Below are 23,307 nucleotides of genomic sequence, written 5' to 3'. Positions count from 1 at the left end.
AAAACACTACTTTTCAGGAGAGCGTTTCAAAGTTTTTGCACAATCGAAGAAATTATTCCCGAATATATTATTAGCCACAGCGAAATATTTTGGTGGTAAAATAATTGTATTTTACTGAACTACTTATACAGGCAAAGAAAAAATGCCTAAAATATTACTATTTAAGAAAGAAATGAAGATATGCCGTTGTTACGTAAGTATTATTATTAAATACTGAAGATAATTCTAGGCAACAATAAGGTAAGTTATTATTTAATTAATTGGAAATAAAATAAAAATAATTCATTTGAAACGTTTTAATATGGAAATAAAGTAGGTACAAACTAGTTACAAACTATTATAAAAATCGGAAAACTGTCGAGGAATAAGGCCATTTTTTAACACACCCAGTACCTTCTCTATTTTTTTTTTTTTTTTTTTGCCACCTTGAATGGAGTTGGGTATGCCTGCTCATAATCAGGAAATGTTGGACTTCCAGACTTTCGAGTTTTCTTCATTTCTAAATCTACTACGATTTGGAACTGCGCATCCCCGTAAGACCTTTTTCCATAAATCTTCAAGGGCTCACGCTTTTTAAACATAATGACGCTCATTTCTGAAATTGCTGGGATAGGGATGCCCGTATCCCTAATATTTAGGAATTCGGAGTACATCATCTCAACAAGTTTGTATGGCTTTCCTTTTTTTTTTGTCATACTGATTATTGTTGAGTATTGAACTGGTGAAAATATGCCGGGTTGTCCAAGCAAAAAGTGATTGACCGATTTTTCAATTTGGCTATGTACGTTATCACCTTCATTTTGAGTATGCCCTGTGACAAGATATTTGTGTGTGATTGAATCGAAGTTCATTTTATTAATTGCTTGGAGATACATAGACATTAAGTATTGGTTTTTTTGTTGTCCAGAACAGTTGTCGCTGTAAAAGATGACATTTTTCACTGACCCTTGTGCATCAAGGTAAGAGAGATACTTCCAGACGGACGTTCCGATATCTACTGGGCCACGGTGTCCCTGTGTTTCGTTCCAGAATTAACAGAACACTTCATCTTTTTTAATGTTAAATATAGTAAAGTTGTATGAAGCCACCTTAGACAGGTTATAAAAGTCTGACACCAAACAGTTCGGAACCGAAAGAACAGCTTGTAAATCATAAACAGCAACATCAGTTTCAGCGTCCGAGTTTTCTTTGTCTGCCTGCTGTCTACCTGCTATAACAATAAAATTAAACAATTGCATGCAGAAGTCTGGACAATAGTCAATTGGATGAAGCAAAAAAGCTTTGAAATCAGTAAAGTCTTTAAAATAATGCAGAAAACAACACACTTATTTTGAAGTATTTTGATCTGGTTTTCTCCAAAATGAGGGAAACACCAGAACATCAACCAATACTCCAGTCTTTTTTTTAAAAAACTACAGCTAGCGGATTCTTACATTGAAGAAACACCGGCATATCAGCTCAAGTGACAGTTTTACTTTGAGTGAGAGATCAGTAGTTAGTCTCCCACTCGATGTAACACCGGCACATCAGCCGAAATGCCGATTTTATTTTCATAATACATAGTGAAACATAGAAGTAAAATGGTATTAAGGGTACTTATGCCGAATCAACTTACAGAGACATAGTTGTTCCTCCTCCAAGCACTTCTTCAAAACTGACGCAATGGCGGCTGTGTCGTTGTTTACTAGGAGAAGCGCGCCAAAATACCAACTATGCACAACGACACTAGCGATTGCTGCGTGATATTTTGAAACTAGAGATATGCCGACATTACCACAAGAAAGAGTAAAAAAAAATGAATTTTTTGATGTAATAAAAAAAAAATCGATTTTTGCAGATATGCCACTGTTCATTTCAAGCAGCGAAATGTATACACTGTAGACTCTAATTCTGGGTATGGATTTTTATGTATCTGGCCCTCTTCGAACGGTAGATATCAAGTTAGCTTTTATTGGAAAACCAGAGAGACAGATTTCCACGCAAATGGATTTCGCTCAAAATTCAATACATATCCACAAATTTAGAATAGATTAAATATAGAATAGACTAACCTAATATCCTAAAAATAGAATAGACTAACCATGTACTAAATTTCATCTGCCTATCTCAAAGCTTTTCGCTACTTTTGCCACCGATATACGAACAAACACTTTCCAAAAATGGAAGGTTTAAAACATGGAGATTCGAAACCTCGAGTTCGAATTTTTTTGACTACAGTGTAGGCTTGTGTTAAATTCTTCTTTCAATCAGTTGGGAAAAACGCTTTTAAAACGATTTTTAGATACTTTTAACCGCATGGCAGGAAATAACCGCCAAATAATTCGCCAAGGATGACACTACAGATTCAGTAAAAATGCTAAAATCACTCCAAGGGTTAATATTTTATAACATTGTACGTCAATGCCATGCAAGATTTCTTCAGAAATGACTCCTTTATTAGAAAGCATGCGAGAAAATGTTGAGGTGACAAGTCCTTCTGATTTATAACATATATTTAATATATAGGGGGAGTAAAGTAGTTAAGTTAATATAATCCATCATAGTCAGAAGTCTTCTGGCTGCGACACATACTTAAATGGATTTTTTTGAATCTCTTCTAAGTAAAGAACTCAAAGCTAATTCCATAGAAATCTCAAATTATCATAGATACCATAAATTATGCATTTGTAAAATTCATCATTTAAGATTATGCATTTGTAAAATTCATCATTTAAGATAATGCATTTGTAAAATTCATCATTTAAGATAATGCATTTGTAAAATTCATCATTTAAGATAATGCATTTGTAAAATTCATCATTTAAGATAATGCATTTGTAAAATTCATCATTTAAGATAATGCATTTGTAAAATTCATCATTTAAGATAATGCATTTGTAAGATTAAACATTTAAAGGATATATTCTTTCTGCCATCTAATTCGATGACACTTTCTATTCTGAGCAAGTTTTGTTTTTTAAACCCAAACAAGAATCTATAAATTGAGTTTGATATCATCTTGGTCGCCGGTGTATTCAAACAGTGGAAATTCTTTCATAATTATGAAAGAAATAATCGTATTTTTTTCCCTTTAAACAACATTTAAATCACACATGTTACAATTTAATACAAAAATTATTTGGAATCAATGCACTCCCAAGTATTTGATTCCAAATAATTTTTGTATTAAATTGTAACATGAGTGATTTAAATGTTGTTTAAAGGGAAAAAATACGATTATTTCTTTCATAATTATGAAAGAATTTCCACTGTTTGAATACACCGGCGACCAAGATGATATCAAACTTAATTTATCCGAATAATAGATGCTTTATTCAGATGATAACGAACTCTAATATGCCCAGCCTTTTCGGTGGAAATCATTCAATTAAGAGTTTATAATGTATATCGGGCAGTTCTGACTAGATTAACAGTCCTTTCATTAATATGGAACAGGATTTTAGAAAGTGACTGTTTGAGTCCAATAATCTGATAGCAGCTCGAAATTAAGAAGGCTGTTCGTACTTAATGTAATTTAATCATGTTGGTTGTTAGTTCAACTACAGAAATAAACTTTGATTCGTTCTGATAGTCGACTATTAACAAATAGAAACTTACGAAATTATTGCCGCACTGTTTCAGCTTAATAAGTTCAATTTTTCTAAAAGGAAAAAAAAAAGAAATAAATATTTGCAACAAGTCCTAATTCATTTTAAAACTTCCAAAAAAATTATATACATTGAAGGATTATAATTTTTCAAATAATTAATTTAAGTTTGTTTACAAAAAGTACGGATGCAATAGCTGCAAATGATTTTATGATAAATTTTATAATTATATTAATTTTCTTTTAAATAAATAATCTTAAACTTAAAAGTAAACTTAATATATATTTCTGTAAAATTAAAACTTTTTAAAAAATTTTCATGACGGATAATTTTTTTCATTTACTTCAGTGAAATTATTCTTTTATAAAACATCACTTAATTCAATTTCATGATTACACAAAATCAATTTTTAAAGAGCTATTCTTTAATTAAACATAAACTATATTAATTTTGTTTTAAATAAATAATTTAAAATTTAACTTTATATATCTGTAAAATTAAAAATTAAAATTTTTTATGACCTCTAATTTTTTCAATTATTTCTGTAAAAATATTCTTTTATATAATATGAATTAATTCAATTCCATAATGACAACGAAATCAATTTGTAAAGAACTATTCGTTAATTAAACATAAACTATATTAATTTTGTTTTAAATAAATAATTTAAAATTTAACTTTATATATCTGTAAAATTAAAAATTAAAATTTTTTATGACCTCTAATTTTTTCAATTATTTCTGTAAAAATATTCTTTTATATAATATGAATTAATTCAATTCCATAATGACAACGAAATCAATTTGTAAAGAACTATTCGTTAATTAAACATAAACTATATTAATTTTGTTTTAAATAAATAATTTAAAATTTAACTTTATATATCTGTAAAATTAAAAATTAAAATTTTTTATGACCTCTAATTTTTTCAATTATTTCTGTAAAAATATTCTTTTATATAATATGAATTAATTCAATTCCATAATGACAACGAAATCAATTTGTAAAGAACTATTCGTTAATTAAACATAAACTATATTAATTTTGTTTTAAATAAATAATTTAAAATTTAACTTTATATATCTGTAAAATTAAAAATTAAAATTTTTTATGACCTCTAATTTTTTCAATTATTTCTGTAAAAATATTCTTTTATATAATATGAATTAATTCAATTCCATAATGACAACGAAATCAATTTGTAAAGAACTATTCGTTAATTAAACATAAACTATATTAATTTTGTTTTAAATAAATAATTTAAAATTTAACTTTATATATCTGTAAAATTAAAAATTAAAATTTTTTATGACCTCTAATTTTTTCAATTATTTCTGTAAAAATATTCTTTTATATAATATGAATTAATTCAATTCCATAATGACAACGAAATCAATTTGTAAAGAACTATTCGTTAATTAAACATAAGCTTTGAGATAATAAATAATTGCTTCATAATCATTTGTGAAGATTAATTCACCTCACGCTGCGCCTCATAGATTTTTATTTATCTTTATTACCGATGCTTTAATAACTTTTTCTTAATTACAACATGCTTACGAAACTTTCTTTACTGATCTATTTCCTTATCCCAATTATCATTTAATAAAGAAGAAGAAAATAACCCAGAATCCAACCGAGAGACAGTGAATTATAAAAGTTAATACAAGTTTCCTAGGAAGGAAAAAAGAAAAAAAGAACCAAACGATATCGCTGATTGGTCTGATGTCAGAAAGATGCCATAGCGGGAGAAAAAGACACGACTCAAAAGTAGAATCGATTGTGCATTCGCCGGTTGTATCGTAATCTTATCGTAGAGGATGTCAACTACACGCCAAACTCCGCGCCGAGGTTGTATTTACACTTTCTACAGATATTTTACCGTCAAGGTTTGACTAAACGGTTTTGTTCATTCTGTAGGCTTGTTGCATTTCTAAAGGAAAAAGCTTGCACTCATGATTGTTTTGCAGTGTAATGTGTTCGGCGATATGAAGTTTTAACTCGAAACTTTTTAGATTTCGCTTGTAAAATTAACAGACATTGTATTTATTATCATTTGCTAGAAGATGAAGAATTTTTTAGTGCTTGCATCGGTTTTGGCAGCCTTTTCTTTAGGAAGTTGTCAAAGAACTACAACAGATGATGAAAGTAAGTACATTTTATTATTTTTATAGAATAATTTAAAAGTAAATTTATTATTATTTTTAGTAAAATTACGACTGAAATCTGTAATTCATTTAATACTATGTTATTTTAATGCAAATCTTATTCATGTATTTAAAAACTTGTGCTTTTAAGCGATAAAATTTATTTCTAAAAATGAAAAAAAGAAATACAAAATTCATTTAGTTTCTTTTATATCAAAATAAAATGTATAATAAATTCATTTATTCGTAATTTCCAAGCTCTTTTTTTAATACACTTTATTATTTTGACAGCAAGTTGTATGCATTGATACATTTCACGTAATTTTTCTTTCAAAAAATATTTGATCGCCATGTAATTTTATTCGCTATGGGTTTGAATATAATTGCATTTGAATATATATTCATTAAAAGTCTCTGAATTATTAATGTGAAAGTTTTCGCCATAAATGTGAATAGAAATGATGCAATAAATTTGGTAATTTGTTTTTCGCATTTTCTTTTTAACATCTTTATGATGAGATGCGATTTTGATTAATTTAAAAACATGATAAAAATAAGATAAAACCTTATTTATTTTAATTTGGCCTATTTGTTTCATGGCGCCAGATTCTTCGCGTTGCCAACGCTGAGTGATAAATTTAAAACTCCAACGAATTTCTTTTTAGAAATATTTTTAAAAGATATTTATCTGATAGGTTTAAAAAATAAATGTTTAAAAAAATCGAAATAAATATTTTCTCTAAAAGAGAAATTTTTAAAGCAATTTTAGTGAGTTTATAAGACTAAATCATTATTAAAAAATATTAATTTTTTTTAAGTTGCCTTCTTTACTATCTTATTTTTTAAAAAAATTAAATAGATTCTGTCAGTTTTATTTTCGTCTTCAAAATGCGATTCCAACGAATAGAGAAAAATAGAAAAATAAATTTATATAAGATTTCGTAAAAGTTGTTTACTTTCTTTTATTTTTTACCCACTTTTAACAACATAATGTGTGGGAAAAAAAGTATAAAATCTGGAGATAACAAGTTCAGGTTATTTTTGGAAGTTAGCGGTAGGTATTCGTTTACAAAGGAAATCGATTTATTTTTTGCATTTAGGCACAGTATATTTTTTACTTTCTTGTATACGTAGTATAGAGAAAGTGTAGTAATTGTCAAAAAATTCGATTACTTGTCGAAAAATTAAAATACTTGTCGATTATTCTTTAACAAATTCGAGTCAACAATCCGAGATTTTAACGAATATCCACGCTTGTCTGTTTGTGACAAAGATAACACAAAAATGCTTTGAGCTAGATTGTTGAAATTTGGTATATGATCTTTACACCAAATTTATGATTTCTATCAAATTTAGAGTAAAATCTGTTCGGAGGAAGTCCATCCAGTCCGGTGTTTGTATATGAATTAACACGATAACTACAAAACGAAGAGAGCTAGATAGATGAAATTTAATGTACAGATACAAATATACAGACATCTATAGTGTAAACACTTGTCAAATTTTGAACCAAATCCATCGACTAATTGACCTGTCTGGTCTGTACTTTCTGTCGGTCTGTACTTTCAGGAACATGTAAATACTATAATTAAAAACACAATGACTTAAATGTATCAAATTTGGTATGTGATTTTACGACTCAATTTTGTCAAATTTTTGTTTCAATTGGTTAGGGAAAAACGCGGGTAAAACACAAATCAGATTTTTAGATACTATTAACCGCACGCCAAGGATTAATCGCCAAAAGACTCGCCGAGAATCTAGCAATAGATTCAGAAAAAAATGCTAAATTCACATCAAAGGTTAATATTTCGTAACTATTGTACGCTAATGCCATATAAGACTTTCACTGCCTAACAAATTTTTTAGAGAATATGCGAGAAAGTTTTAGAAAGATCATTTACGCTGGTTTTTCTAAATTATTATATGGAGTTTTGAATGTATTTGTAAATTAATAGATAGGGCATTTTTTTTTCCGAAAAAATGTCTAAAAACCGAGTAGTATTTGTTTACAAGTATACAAGTTTAATTTTTTTTTTCAAATTCTACAAAGCATCAAACATTAATATGAAAAATATTTAAACTAAATAGACAGAAAATATGTACATTTTCGAAATATGCAGTTTTTAAAGCTTAAAGTCTGCATCTGCCCTAAAAAAATTTTTTTTTCGCCATTAGAAATTTGAAGATCTATCTATCAAAAATAAATCGCTATGGCAATGTTGCATCCATTAATAATGTCGTTGCTTTACATATATTTATATATAGCTGAGACTACTTATATTTTTGTTAACAAGAGGATATCCCAGATTAAAACTGAAAACATTATTTTTCCTGACTCCAGAATTATTTTGAAAAGTTTCAGAAGTCGAGAGTTTCAGAGCTTGGAATTTATTTATATGATCTAAATAAGAAATAAATTTATTTCCGTCAGATAAAAGGGAAACAAACTTACTTTATTTCTTATCGTAAAGACAACCATTAAGATTCAGAACGTTTTAGGACTTATCTCCAGCTAAAAATTGAATAAAAGTCCTCTTTCCAAAACTGGTTTCAGCTTCACCTTTGAACCGAGACCTCCCGGTGGGTTATAATAAACGCTGATTCACCTCTCTAACGACATTCTAGGATTTCCTTTTTGATAAGTAAAAAGAAATACTTTTATATTTCATCGGGAGTAATCTGATGTAAATATTTATTATCTTAGCTTCTTCCAATCTGCAGAAAGCACTCTTTTTTAACGTGTAGAAACGACGACAGAAATATCGAATTAAAGTTCAATGCACTTATATTTGTAAAAGAGCCTAATAACTGTCCTTGAGAAAAATCGAGCGTGTTCTTCCCTCAAATTTTCTAGATAAAAAAAAGTTACTTGGAAGGTGTGATCTAATATGATTACGCCTATATCATACGCAACTAAATATTCTTGATAAAAATTTACAAATATATTTTAAAAGCTGACAAAGCATTTTCAGATAACATTTTATCACTTACTACTTTCTGGTGCACGAAGTATACAAAAAGGAAATTTTGTAATTGTTAAAAAATTTCAACTCGAGATTTTACAAACCTCCTAATTTTAATCTCCATGAATCAGGAAAATACATTTTTTTGGAGTTATGTCTTTCTGCGAACACGATAACTTAAAAATGCTTTGATCTAGAAGAGTGAAATTTGGTATATGGCTTTTACACCAAATTTATAGCTTTCTATTAACTTTGAACAAAATCCTTTAAGGCAGTCTATAATTGATAACAACAAAATATAAAAATCTAGACTGATAACATTTGAACCCAGATCTAGCATCGATAATCTAGATCTGTTATCTAATAATCTAGATCTTTATCATATTCGTAAAGGGGTTGATCCTCTGTCGGTTTGTATTTTTACTAATATGTAAACGTGATGGTTCAAAAACGTTAGAATTTAGGTGAGTAAAATTTGATTCACAAGTTTTAGCATCTAAAGTGTCGATACGTGTCAAATTTTGAATCATATCTATCCAAGGGATGACTATCTATCAGTGTGTGTTTTCTCATATACGTAAACACGCCAATTTAAAAACAGAATGACCTAGGTAAATGAAAATTCATAAGCAGTCTTGTAACCATAGTTGTTGTTCTATGTCAGATTTTAATTCCAACCGGTTGGAAAAAGTGGATCCAAAAATATATATTCCATTTATTTGTACTTCTGTAATAACCGCATGTTAGTGATTAATCGCTCAAAAGAATCTGTCAAAGATCGCTTGCTAGATACACGCCAAACATTGATCTTTCGCTCATCAGCATTCAGTTATATACACAAATATTAACTAATATATACATAAATATTAACTAAACTATACTACAGTTTTCTTGACTACACTATAAAGCATGCCACTCTGTTGTGTAAAAATAAATATCTGAGCACTTGCGGCGTTTGTGGCTTTGCCCAGGTCCATAATTTTATGCGGGAAGGGGGGGGGGAAGAAATGTCGCTTTTATTCAAGAGTATGCCTGAAAGTTTTGGGAGGACCTCTTCCGCTGGTTTTTATTTTTCATATTCGCAGTATAAAAATTACTGATATTTAGATCTTCCCACTTTCGAAGGAAAAAAATTTGGAATACTGTCTTTCTTTCAGTCTGTTGAAATAATAATTTCAAAAGTTAAAGAATTAAAGGCATGAAATTGGGTAGGTGACCTCCTTATATAAATATTTGTCGATATCAAGTAAATGTTGGAAGAAATTAATCCACAAGAACTTTATCTGTCCGTCCATGCGAGTTCGTCTATGTTATTGGATGATGTTAAGAATACGTGCATATTATTAGAATTGTAAAACTGTGTCAAATTTTGGGTCCAGCCCAACAAAAATGCGATGAGAAGGTAAGCTAAATTTTCGTACTCGGTATTTATACCAAATTTACAGATTGCGAGCAAATTTTGAATAAATTCATCAGCGACAAGTCTGTCTATCTGTCCTCCCATATGCATCTAAATATGGTAACTCTAAAGCGTACCTATGTTGAAATCTAAACGATATTTATAGTTTTATCATCAAAACTATAGATCTGCTTTAAGATCAAATTTGTCGAAATGTACACTCAATGTTTGCTTGTGAACATATGAACACGATAATTCAGAAATGTATCTAGCTAACAAAGTGAAATTTGGCATCTAGATTTAAGACAACAATTGTACATGCGTGTCATATTTTGGTCTTAGTCGGACAAAAGGAAGAAACTCAAATGCTTAATTTTTCTTTCTCGTTTACGAAGTATATAAAGAAAAAGTATCACAATAGTTTAAAAAATTAACTCGAGAGCGAGACTCGAATTTTCATTCTTTAGATCTCGCTGAGTATGAAAAACACATTTTTGAAATTATGTCTGTCTGTTGCTCTGTTTATCTGTGAAAACGATAATTAAAAAAAAAAAGAAAAGATTTTTATGCGGTCACGGCTTTAACGATAATTCAAAAAACGATAATTAAAAAAAAAAGATTTTTATGCGGTCACGGCTTTAACGATAATTCAAAAAACGATAATTCAAAAAAAAAAGAAAAGATTTTTATGCGGTCACGGCTTTAAATGAAAAATAACTTTTTATTAAATGAAATTTGTTATGTGGTATATAGATTAGTATACAAATTTAATACTTTTGTACTTTTTTTTTTTTTTTATCAAATTTTGAAAGTTCAAAGGAAGTCTACCTGCCCAGCTGTCTAAATACAAGTGAACACAATAACTGCAAAACAAAAAAAGTAAAAAAATAAAAAATGAAACACAGATTTGGCATCTAAAATGTAGATTATCAAATTTTGAAACAAATCTGTGAAAGCATTGATCATTTATAATTATATATCTTCTTATGTGTATAGACGCTAAAAACTTACAAATACGAAGAGAAAAATACTGTAATCGTCAAAAAATGTGTTCTCCAGATTTTGACAAAATTCTTCATTTTAAAACTTATGTAAATTCAAAAATATGTACTCTACGTGTATAAACTCAAAAATGTAATGACTCAAATGAATGAAAATTGGTATGTGATCTTATGACTACAAATGTATTTCTATATAGAACACCCAACATAGAAATGCTATTTTCTGATATCGTATAAATCGCATGCCAGCGATTAATCGCAAAAATGTCGCAAAGTTGACACTCTAAATTCTATTAAATCTTTATTATGCAATTATTTTACGCCGTTTCCGTAAAATTAATACACAAATTCCGGCTTCCTTTAGCACACTACGAAGCAGATAGCTCTCATGTGAGTCAATTTGGTTGTAAAAGTCTGATCGTTCTTGATATTTACGGTTGGAAATTTTATGCGAGTGGAAAACAATAACACATTTATTGAAGAATATATGAGAAAGTTTCAAGGTCCAAACTTCTTCAAGGTTCAAACTTCCACTTATTTGCAATGGGGATTATAAAATACAAAACGCTGCAAACCGAAAAGTATAAAAGAAAGTGAATACTTATGCTTGTTTGACTTCGTAGTTTTAATGCTTTCTGACAAAAAGTTGGTAGCAGAAAGAAATAACGCAAAGAAAACAATTTTTATGCCCCCTGAAAAAAATGATATTCGAACATGTAGTCTGGTGCATCTTTGCCCAGCTGTACGCTCAGAATTTTGGAATTTTTTTAAAAGCATTTGCAACAACTAGGACAACCAGTATGTTTATAGATGTAGTTAATATTTTCAATGGATAATGAAAACGTGCTCATAAACAAGTGTAGTTATTAACAATATATGACAATTTTTCTTTAAATGCCATTTAGAAAACACAGTGACACAAAAAAAATAGAAATTTTTAAAGTGAATTGGATAGAAACAGGCGTGTTAACCTCTTTTCTTACTCATATCACAAATGACAGAAATTTTGATATTTAAATCAATAACTAAGCGAATTCTCTTTGAGGAAAATCCACAACAGAGTTCACCAGCCAGAATCGTTGAACCGATTTCGCCAATTTTTTTTCACACGAAAACTTTTGATCCTTAGATATTTTGTCAGAAACTATTTGTCCCCTTTTCTTTCATGCTCTCCAGTTTTGAGAAAAATTTAGAAAGCATATGTACCATTTGCTGTACATATATACTATGGAGAAAAATCACAACATATTTTTCCTACGATTTCGGGAATTTTTGTTATATAATGCTCATAACTGTTTGATACGTCATCCACAGTTGTCTTCCCGTTTCCTTACGTTTTGAGAAATATTGCAGAATAAAACTTTGACAAAGCCCTCAATCTTTAAAACTGGACATATTTGCTAAATTGAAAATTTCAGCACTTAAAAGATAGCTAATCTAAATCTACCAGATTGCTTTATTATTATTATTGTGTGTGTATATATATACATGATAAAACGCTAACATAAGTTGCTTAACAGAAATAGCTCTTTTTATTGTCGAATGACAGAAGTCAAATGTAAGCAAACCATCATCTTAATTTCAGATTGCTTCGTAGAATCCAAAGCTTCTTTTAGCTAATTATTGGAACTGCAAAATATTGTTAGGAATTTTCTGGAGATAGTTCGCCTTGTCACCGAAAAGTACATTCAGTCAGAGGAGAGTAGATACAAAAGAAATCAAGAAATAGGCATTAAACAGAAAATTGAATCGAGAGCAAAAAATTGGCTTAACTGGCGCTATAAAAGTAATCATTATGACTTTCTTACGGAAATTGTTCATATTTGTCAAAACAATTGTCTCACAAAAATAGTTTTTGTATCGTTTTAAGACTCAAAATTTACCATTTTAATGATATCAATCTCATTTTCATAAAATTTCTTCCCTTAATTTTACTAACATTTTTATTTGAAATACTATCCACAACAATGTTTTTAAATGCAATTATGGAATTCAAATTCAGCTGTCAAAGCATGCAACAAGCACGAACTTTTACGAATCATTAACTCCGTAGTAAGAATTTCACCTCCACTTTCATTTCGCAATATACACATTTTAATTTACAGTAAATTCATATGATTGAATTCGGTCATTTACGGTTTTTATTCGAACTTTTAAATGAACAAAATTCTGTAATAATTTTTGTTTTTCATTTTAGTATCTGATTCGATATTTTTTCAATTTGTATCTGGTCCTCCGTACCTTACCAGGGATGCACGTACTACAGATTCGGATTATTTTTTACGCATTTCTTTAGTTTCTTGTCTATAAAGTATGCCCAGAGGAAGCATTTAATCATTAAAAATTTTTATTTCAAACATCTTTATGAAAATTCGTTGCTTTTGGTCTTCTTGAATCAAGAAAAAAATTTAGTATCTTATATCTTTAAAATCGTATCTTTATTTTCGTATATTATTGTATATGATGATTCAGAAATTCTAAGAACATAAACAGCTGAAATTGAGATGTGATTTGTGCATCGAAATTCTAGAGTTGCATCAAGTTTCGAGTGATATCCTGTGAGAGAAGTCCCAATAGGTGGTAAGGTCTCGAATTCGGGACCAGATCATTCCAGGTTTGAGATCCGATTCTGTTTAAGAATTCCTGTGTAAGCGGGTCTGGTGCATGCTAATTACGTCATGACCAAACGTCCTCCTGTTGGTGTGATGTTGAAGTTTGGAGAAGGGAATGCCAGCTCAGGTGTCGTCTTCGTCATCTGATCGCTGTTCAAAATTATGAGGCTTGTCCCAAAATAACTCTGCTTTAAAAAGTAGAGTATTAATATAAATAAAATAAACAGGCTATAGAAAGGAATGACGTGATGGCCTCCTTGCAGAGTTTGGCTCCGGATAAGGATGATTTCTAATTTCTATTAATTTCTAATTTTTAATTCCATGAGGAATTTGGCATATAAATACGTCTGGCGCAAGCATATCCGTCCATCGAAGATCAATTGATATCAGATGCAAAATATATATAAAAAACATTTTATAGTTTGAGTTTCGATTTTTGTAAGTTTCTTCCAACTAATTTTGGGGAAAAAAAATATTTTATCGTTTTTTTTTTTTAAATTTCACTGTTTATTTGTAAATTTCACCTTTTTAATCTCGTGTGAATTTTAAAATTTTAATTTTTATATTCTTCATCACATATTTTGCGCCGTAATACGTTTATCCACCATAAATTCTGCTCAGCATGGTCAAATCTGATTGTTGCGCCAATAAACAACACAAATTAATAAACCGTCGACAGTCAAACATCTTCAAAATGAAGTTCAAATTTAATAAGTCCATGGCAAAATAGACTTCTTGTACCTTCTAAAAAGGAGATTAATTTAATTGAATAAATTGAAACCTCCATCAGGAAGATATCATTTGCTTTCATTGTGCTAAGAAACAAATAAGATTATATTTATAAAAATGTGCTCATTACCACCCATGTTGAATTACCATCATTAACTTTCTAACCGGAATATCCGATTGATTAATATGTCTTCTTTAGAAGTCATAACGATCAATTTTCCGCTCAGATAGTTAAAGATAATAGCCCTTATTTATGTAGAATATTATAAAGATAAGGATTTAATAGCATTCATTTATCAATATTTCATTACGTATTTAGATAAAATATAATTTGTCTCGCTATATATCAAAGATATGAAATGTCATTGCTTATATGCAATTAATTGTCTCTAATTAAAATTTAAAAAAAAAGGAAAACAGTAAAAGATCAGTACTGCGATTAAACTGGCCATTACAATTTAGCATTTTCCTACATGAAAAATACAGTAGACTCCCGATTATCCGCGGGCGGGTTATCCGCGCCTGCCGCACTAAGTTTTTTTTTTTTTTTTGCTTCCAAGCAAAGAGAAAATGCTTCCAAAGCAAGAAGCAAACACAAATGACTGATTTCTTCAAAAAGGTGTAGTTTTACAGTTATGCTTTTGTAATTACATAATACATTACAGTATTAAAACAGTACATATGTATTAATTTTTCTATGTATCCTTGACGCCTCTCGTAAGTACAAAGCACTTTTCTGTTTTCACTAACAAAATGCATTTTAAGTTAGTTTTGAGTAATATACTAAAATAGTAAGCGTTAGTTAAACATTTCTTGCTGTTTATTTTACGTTTTATTGTACATAATACGATTTTTCAAGGAATGACTGTTTTCTCTTTTGCTATACCCATTTTTAGCTTTTTTCGGATTATTCGCGATTTTTGTTATCCGCGGCGGCCGCGCCACCCAATTCCGCGGATAATCGGGAGTGTACTGTACAAAGAAAAATTTTTAGTCGCCAAGAATTTTCGAGTACCAAGAGATAGTGAATCAGTCCGTCTTAAATCTCTCTGAATGAAAAATGAATGTTTTTTCTTTCTCCAGATTTTCGAACTCGAGATTTCGGCGAATCTCGACGTTTTAAACCTCCCTGAATTCCAAAAATACATTTTTGAAAAATGTCCGTCTGTCACCGATAAAGGTAACTTAAAAACGGTTTGATCTAAACGGATGAAATTTGATATACGGTCTTTATACCAAATATGTAACTGTCTACTAAATTTTGAACAAAATCCGCTCAGATGAAGTCTGTCTGTCTAGTCTTTCGAATATAATTTAACCAGATAATCACAAAAGAAAGAGAACTAGATGGGCAAAATTCGCTTCACAAATTTAACATCTTTAGTGTAGACAGTTGTCAAATTTTGAGCCAAATCCAACAATGTATCGGTCGTCTGTCTGTCTGTACTTTCAGAAACATGTAAACGTCATAATTCAAAAATGTATGACTTAAATGTATCAAATTTGGTATGGGATTTTATGACTGCAATTGTGTGTCAAATGTTTGTTTCCATTGGTTGGAAAAAACACATCTAAAACACAAATTCGATTTTCCGGTACTATTACCCGCATGCCAGAAATTAATTCCCATATAATTCGACAAGGATGTCACGACAGATTTAGTAAAAACTAGCTATTACCCGCCACTTCGTTCGCGTGGAAATTTTGATGCGTGTATGTATGAGAACTGACCGTCTGATCAAAATGCAAAATGTTATCATTATAGTGCTGTTGAAATCATGAAACTTGTAACTGATTGAGAAAGATCTACGGGAAAATGTCAACATTTATTTTTATTCTAATGCAATAATTTTTCAACATTAAGCCCTGGGATTTGTTGATGGTCATTGTAAAAGCCAATTTTAAAGGAAATTGCAACCTCTTCAAACAAAATGGCAAGATGTTTGGAATAACAGATATGCGGGGAATTAAAACGCTGTCTCCTTTAGCAGCTTCTGTAATAATACTCCAGCTTATGCGAAGGTACACCTTTTAACTCTGGGGAGTTGAGAAATTCAACCGGGTAGGCAGTACTATCGTCATTAGCGATCACAGTTTCTATGGATGTATATAGATTTGAATTTCCGATGATCATGTCTAAAAATTTTTTTTGTTTATTTCATTGACTCACTCTTCTTTGGCTACAGCACTGCCCTCTCACTCAACCATTCTTCATTGTCTATATTAACCTCTAAATTGGGAAAACCTTGCATGATAAATTCGTCTTCTGTAGCCACTGGATAGGAAAATTCTTCTGAAAATAGAATTATTCCATCTGCATCTGTTTCTAGACGACCCTCTCCAATATGCAGAATCTTATTTGCAAAGACACCCGATTCAGGGTCGTTGTACAGTTAGGCGCGCATGTTGCACGTAAGATAGAGCTTTTCAGTCCTAAACCACAAAAGCGACGCCTGGAGATATGCGTTTATTTCATCCGCCGGTGTGGCCCTCTCAATAACTTGCACTGTCTGTCTAAAATCACCTGTCAGCAAAACGACAACGCAGCCCATCACAGCCTGGTTGCCGCAGATGTCCTGCAGGCTGTTTAAAGTCTCTAATGCATGCTTGTGCGACATTGTGCACTCGTCCCATACTATTAACTTGCGCTACCGCCAAAGAGCTCCTCGGGTGCTGTTTTTGGTGATGTTGCATGTTGGGGCATCTTCGCTTGCAAGATTAAGCGGCAATTTGAAAACAGAAGGCGGAGTACGACCACCGTTAAGCAAAGTTGCAGCAATGCCCGAGGAAGCTACAGCCAGAACTATATTGCGGAGTTGGGCTAGCAGAGATTCAGCACAAACGTTTTACCCCCTGGTGCGTCAAATAAGAATAATCCCTCATCTCCACTATTACTCGGTGCAGAATCGTCGATGCTGCTTGGGAAGTAATCGTAGTGTCATTTCATTGACCTGCGCTTTTAAGGCCGCAGTGTCGTAGTTTAGCTCCTTCACAACTTCGCTTGATAATTCCTGTCTTCTCTACGGTGTGGGTAAGCCGAAATCAGCGGGACATTTTCCAGGTATGGAAATCATTTTATTCTCAATCAGTACCAAAGTTCCGTTAATTATTTGGTCATTGTGAATGCCATCCTGCCTGTACACGATATCTTCTGATAAAGCGTCTTTGTATTCATCCCACAGCTGGAGGAGGTTTGATAGTTCGCAAGTGCTCACTAAAATTGCAAACAGATCTTCTAGCTACTTTCATAGCCTGAGCTTTATTGCTCCTCTTCGAAAGATTAAATTTGCGTTTTCCGGACATATTAAACTATCAAATAATATCAAATCAAAAAAATTAAAACTCACCTAAAAAACGACGTACTTAAAACTGTAAGCATATACGAAAAACATATATTGAACATAAATAAAATTTAACTACAAAAGCACACAACTAACCTAAAAACAATTTCTTTACATTGTTTACCAGAAATAAAACAAATCCAAAATTCAAGTCCGTATTTCTTTAAAATCAATTCAAGTCTATTTCATTTATCGATTGGGATAGCTACAATAGTATAATACACATAATTTTTAAACTTTTAATTAAAATGAAAATACAGTTGTCAAGAATCAGAACACACTGGGCATGCGTGAATTTTATACACCAGTTGACATAACGCAAATGCGAGAATTTTCTAAGCCAGTTGGAGTAACGTAATAGAGATTGGAAATTTTTAATTTTCTTTATTCTGTTTCATTTTAATTCAAAAGTACTTCAGAATGAATCTGAAATATCGATTCATTAACAATGTTTAGTTTTAAATGCATCAAACACTAAGAAAATGAACAGAATCGTTTGAAATAATCGATCGAAATTCAGTTAAGCCTAACCTCGTTAGCGTGGGAAAAAACTGAAGTCCTACTCATTTGGCGGTGGGAAAATGAAGATTTTTGGCGTTAAAGTTAATTTTTAATTAATAAAAAATTAATCACTCAATTAATCGGAATAAATAGTAGCCTATGTCCTATTCCAGACTATAATCTATCTCTGTGCTAAATTTCATCCAATTCCGTTCAGCCGTTCTGGCGTTATTGACTAACAAACATCCATCCATCTAAATTTTCACATTTATAATATTAGTATAGTAGTAGTATAGATGCTAAATTTGCGCCAATAGTTATTATTTCGTAATATTGTACGTCAATGTTATGAAAGGTATTCCCTGGTATAAACTGTTATTAGAGAGTATTCGAGGAAGTTTTGGGAAAAACCACTACAGCTGAATTTAAAATCGCAACGAGCTAGACGACAGACGATTAATATGAGAGTTCTACATCAGAATTTAAGATTTGCATTAATCTTTTTAATAAATAATCAGCATATTCTGTTTATGTGCACACGAGCGTGATTGTTCAAAAGCACAATTAAATGAAATAAATGAGATTTTGATTGTAATCTTGTTATTAAAATTATAAGCGTAAAAATTGTAATCTTGTTATTAAAAATATAAGCTTTGGATCTAATCAATGAGTGGGAATTGATAGAAAAGCTATGATGCTCTTCACAGTAATAAGAAGCTAAATATAAAATGAGCGGCTTTGTTTGAATATCTGACAAAAAGAAGGTATTTGATGGAGTGAAAATCATTTTTCAGAATATCATATTCCGAAATTATCACAAAACAATGAAATTCGGAAAAAAAAAACAAAAAAAAGTAAGGTTTGGTTTCCTCTAAAACTCTCTCACATTTTAAAGGTATTTGTAAATTATTAAATTTACGAGATTGGTACTATTAGATTATGAAACCGGCCTATTAATCGTTGGCGATTAATGGATGGGATGCAGTTAATACACGAGTACCAGAATTTTTGACGCTTTTTCTTCGGTCGATTACAGCTAAAGTTAAAAAAAAAGTAGTTTTTATTACAAAATCACTTACTAGATTCCATATATTTAAATCGCTGCATTTTTTAGTTATCACGTTTACGTGCATTTATAGACTGGCAGACAGTTAACCCCGCCATGGATTTGAATCCAAATTTGATGCATATCCATGCTTTAGATGTTAAATATGCATACCAAATTTTAGCCTTCTAGCTCTCTTCGTTTTGTAGTTGTTATATTTGGAGGATCGGACAGATTTTCTCTGAATGGATTTTGCTTCAGATTTAGTAGAAATTTGGGCAGAGAGCATATATGCCAAGTTTCATCCATCTAGCCTAGAACTTTTGAGTTATTATTTTTTTCTCAAACAGGTAGGTGTAACTGCAAAAATGTTTTATTAGAATCGAGGAGATCTGATTCAGGGAGATTCCACAGAATCTCGAAGTATCTCTCTTTGTATACTTCATATATAAAAAAGTAAAAAAAAAAAACCCTTAACCTATGTTTTGTCGCTTATTTTTGTATATTACTAAAATATTTTTATGGATGCTCATAAAGATTTTTTTGTTTTTATGGAAGTAGTTTCAAATTATTTTTTTGTTCTACTCTGATAAGAGGTTGAAGTTTGGAGAGAGAGTAATTATTATCATTTATTCACGATTCAAAATTTTGAAGTTCTAATATATCCTTGCAACTTCAAAACGGGACGTTAATATAACTAAATGTTTATTGTTAAGCTTTGAACACTCTGAAAATGAAATTCTTAATGTGGAAGTATGTGAGACATTTGATGAGAGAACAATTTAGTCTTGGGGGTCCCTACTTTCGAAGAGCGAATGGTAAAATTATAACAATTATAAGAACATTTTTATGGATAAAAAGAAAACTGAGTAACTGAAGTTTTAAACAAAATATTATAATTGATATTATTTTACTTATAATTTCTGTGAATTTGATTCTTACTTAGTTTTTATTTACAGTTTGTTTTTAATTTGGAGGAAAGTGCATAGTTGTTTACCTTGTTCGCTATCTGTTAGAAACCAGTTTAGAAGAATGGTAGGAAAAAAGATTTTTAAATTAACTAACTCTCTGAAAGTTGAAATAAACAACGTAAGCGAATGTTCGTCCTTTTTTCAAATTTCTACCGCCTCTGTTTTGTAATTCCATGAATTTCAAGGTAAAACTTGTGTTATATAAATTATCAGAATCAGTAATATTATTAATTAAATAAATTTAGCAGAAATAATTTTTTAAAGTGTGCTGTTGTCAGCATACAAAAGAGCAAACTTCGTTTTATTTTGATCATTTCCTTCTTTTAAGTCTAATTTATAATTCATTATTATAAATATTAGGGAGTATCGGAACCCATTATTTTAAAAATTCGTTAGCAAAAGGTACCACTGTCACTAAATCAAAATTAAGTTTATTAAATGATGATTAGGCTCTGGAAATATTAAAACTATGTACTGCCATCAAAAAGAAACAAATGCTGAAAAATTCAAGACTCAAGTACATTAATAATTCAGAAAAAAAATGAATTAAAATATTCAAATTTTACAAATATAAAATCAATTAATTCAGAAAAAAAATGAATTAAAATATTCAAATTTTACAAACATAAAATCAATTAATTCAGAAAAAAAATGAATTAAAATATTCAAATTTTACAAATATAAAATCAATTAATTCAGAAAAAAAATGAATTAAAATATTCAAATTTTACAAATATAAAATCAATTAATTCAGAAAAAATGAATTAAAATATTCAAATTTTACAAACATAAGATCAATTAATTCAGAAAAAAATGAATTAAAATATTCAAATTTTACAAACATAAAATCAATTAATTCAGAAAAAAAATGAATTAAAATATTCAAATTTTACAAACATAAAATCAATTAACTCAGAAAAAAAATGAATTAAAATATTCAAATTTTACAAACATAAAATCAATTAATTTAAATACATCTGTGCAAAAATCCAGTCAACTAATATAATTTCATCAATGTTAAAACTTTCGCGAAACACAAATGATAATAAAGATTTTTTAAAGAAATTTTTATCGGCATTTTAAGAACACAGCCAAAATTGTTTTCATTAACTATTTTAAAAATACCGAACTGAAAAAAGGTGTACCAATTACTAAGCGACGACTACTCTGCATGGGTATCATGATTTAATCGTGATTTATTATTTAAGCATGAACAATTATTATGCAAAAATTGCATAATTATATTTTTTTAAATACTGAAATTACTTTGTTTGGTGTAAATAAAATGCAGTATATCCTTTCCCCATTGAGGAGATTGCGAATGTAAATATAAATATTTTACGGTGAATCTTATTCTAAGCTCTATTCAAAGAATCCATTGAATGGAAGAGAAAAAATTAGAATCGCCGCTGCAATTAGATCCGAGATTTGTAAATCTAAGAGGACAAATAGCAAATTGATTGATAAACAATGAAAATCTTATTTATGTAATTCCGACGTATAATCTAATATAGTAGTTCTTAATTATCAACTTCCTATCTCTTAATTTCTGAGGAGTGTAATGCTATAATCTTATGCTATTATAAGTATAAAAATAAGATAGTTTCTTGTTAAAGTTTTATGCCTGGACAGTGATTAAATTTGCTAGAGGATAAAATTTTTAATTTCTCGTATACGCAATATAAAGCCTAGTAATCATCTAAAAATTCGAACTCAAGATTTTGATGAAGTTATTTTTAGAAATTTTCTGTCTGTGACAAAGATAACTCAAAAATGCTTTGAGATGCATGATTTGCTCTTTATACCAAATTTGCACATTTCTATCAAACTTTGAGTAAAATCTGTTCAGAGAAAGTCCGTCTGTCCGAATATAAGTTAACTCGATAACTGCAAAACGAAGAGAGCTAGACTAATAAGATTTGGTGCACGGATATAACATCTACAGAGTAAACAACTGTCAGACAAAACCAACAAAGGACTATCTATCGGTCTGTACTTTCAGAAACATGTAAACGCGATAATTCAAACACTTAATGACTTCATTATATTAAATTTGGTATGAGATTTTGTGACTACAAGTGCAGTTTTGTGTCAAATTTTTGTTTCATTCGATCTATAAAAACGTGTCTAAAACACAAATTCAATTTTTGGATACTGTTTACTCATGCCAGTGATTTAACGACAAAGAACTCGCCAAGGAATACGATAGATTCAGTAAGAATACTAAATTCGTGACAAAAGTTAATATTTCGTACTATTGTTCGTCGTTACCATGTAAGGCGTTCTTTGTCATGGCACGTTTATTAGAATAATATGCGAGAAAATTGTGGGGAGACCACTTTCGCTGGTTTTCAATGGCGATATCTTTTGAGTGAGAAAGAAACTATTTTGGGACTACTAGTCCGTCAAAACAAATTTTCCGCTATCTTTACATTGATTCATAAATTAGCTCTTGATCTATACTTATAATAAATCTCAATGTGTGTGTGTTGGCGCTCTACAGGCTAGACCGTTTGATCTACAGCTACCAAATTTGGTATATGTATAACTTGGAGGTCGGGAATGTGCACCTGGGGTTTCTCTTTCGGAATTTTCAACTACAATTTTAATTATTAATTAAAAACTTTCCCGCCAAAAAATTAGCTAAATAAAACATCCATTAAGCATAATTATTAAAATCCACCAAATGAGTCAATACAAATCTTAATCCTCTGGCTGGGTAATTCTTTAAAATTACTATTTAGATGCGATGTTTACAAATAAGTCAATTTTTTTCAAAGGAAATGAACTGATATCATATGTTAAACGATAATAATATATAATAATAAAATTCTGTAACCGTAAAAATAAACAATATAAACTGAGAAAAACGCGGGATGTAACAGAAAATGGACTGATTGCAGACCCGCGGAAATCGCGGGATAAGCCGCTGAAGTGTCAAGCAATTTTATTCAGCATGCTATATTTAAAGTACAGAAAGTTTATATATCTGATGGATTCTCAATCAA

General features: G+C 30.1%; 1 protein-coding gene across 1 annotated transcript in view; it reads left to right on the top strand.

The window, feature by feature from the left end:
- Window positions 1-5,367: 5,367 nt before the first annotated feature.
- LOC129963648 (alkaline phosphatase-like) overlaps window positions 5,368-23,307 on the top strand; it is a 65,963-nt gene continuing 48,023 nt past the window's right edge. Inside the window, exon 1 of the mRNA XM_056078142.1 lies at window positions 5,368-5,735. Coding sequence (XP_055934117.1) covers window positions 5,654-5,735 — 82 coding nt within the window. The 5' untranslated portion in view covers window positions 5,368-5,653. The remainder of the gene's footprint in view (window positions 5,736-23,307) is intronic.

Source organism: Argiope bruennichi, chromosome 3, assembly GCF_947563725.1.
Source record: "Argiope bruennichi chromosome 3, qqArgBrue1.1, whole genome shotgun sequence".
NCBI classification, from domain to species: Eukaryota; Metazoa; Arthropoda; class Arachnida; order Araneae; family Araneidae; genus Argiope; species Argiope bruennichi.
Note: the sequence above shows the minus strand (reverse complement) of the source record. Positions and strands in the feature narration are given on the sequence as shown.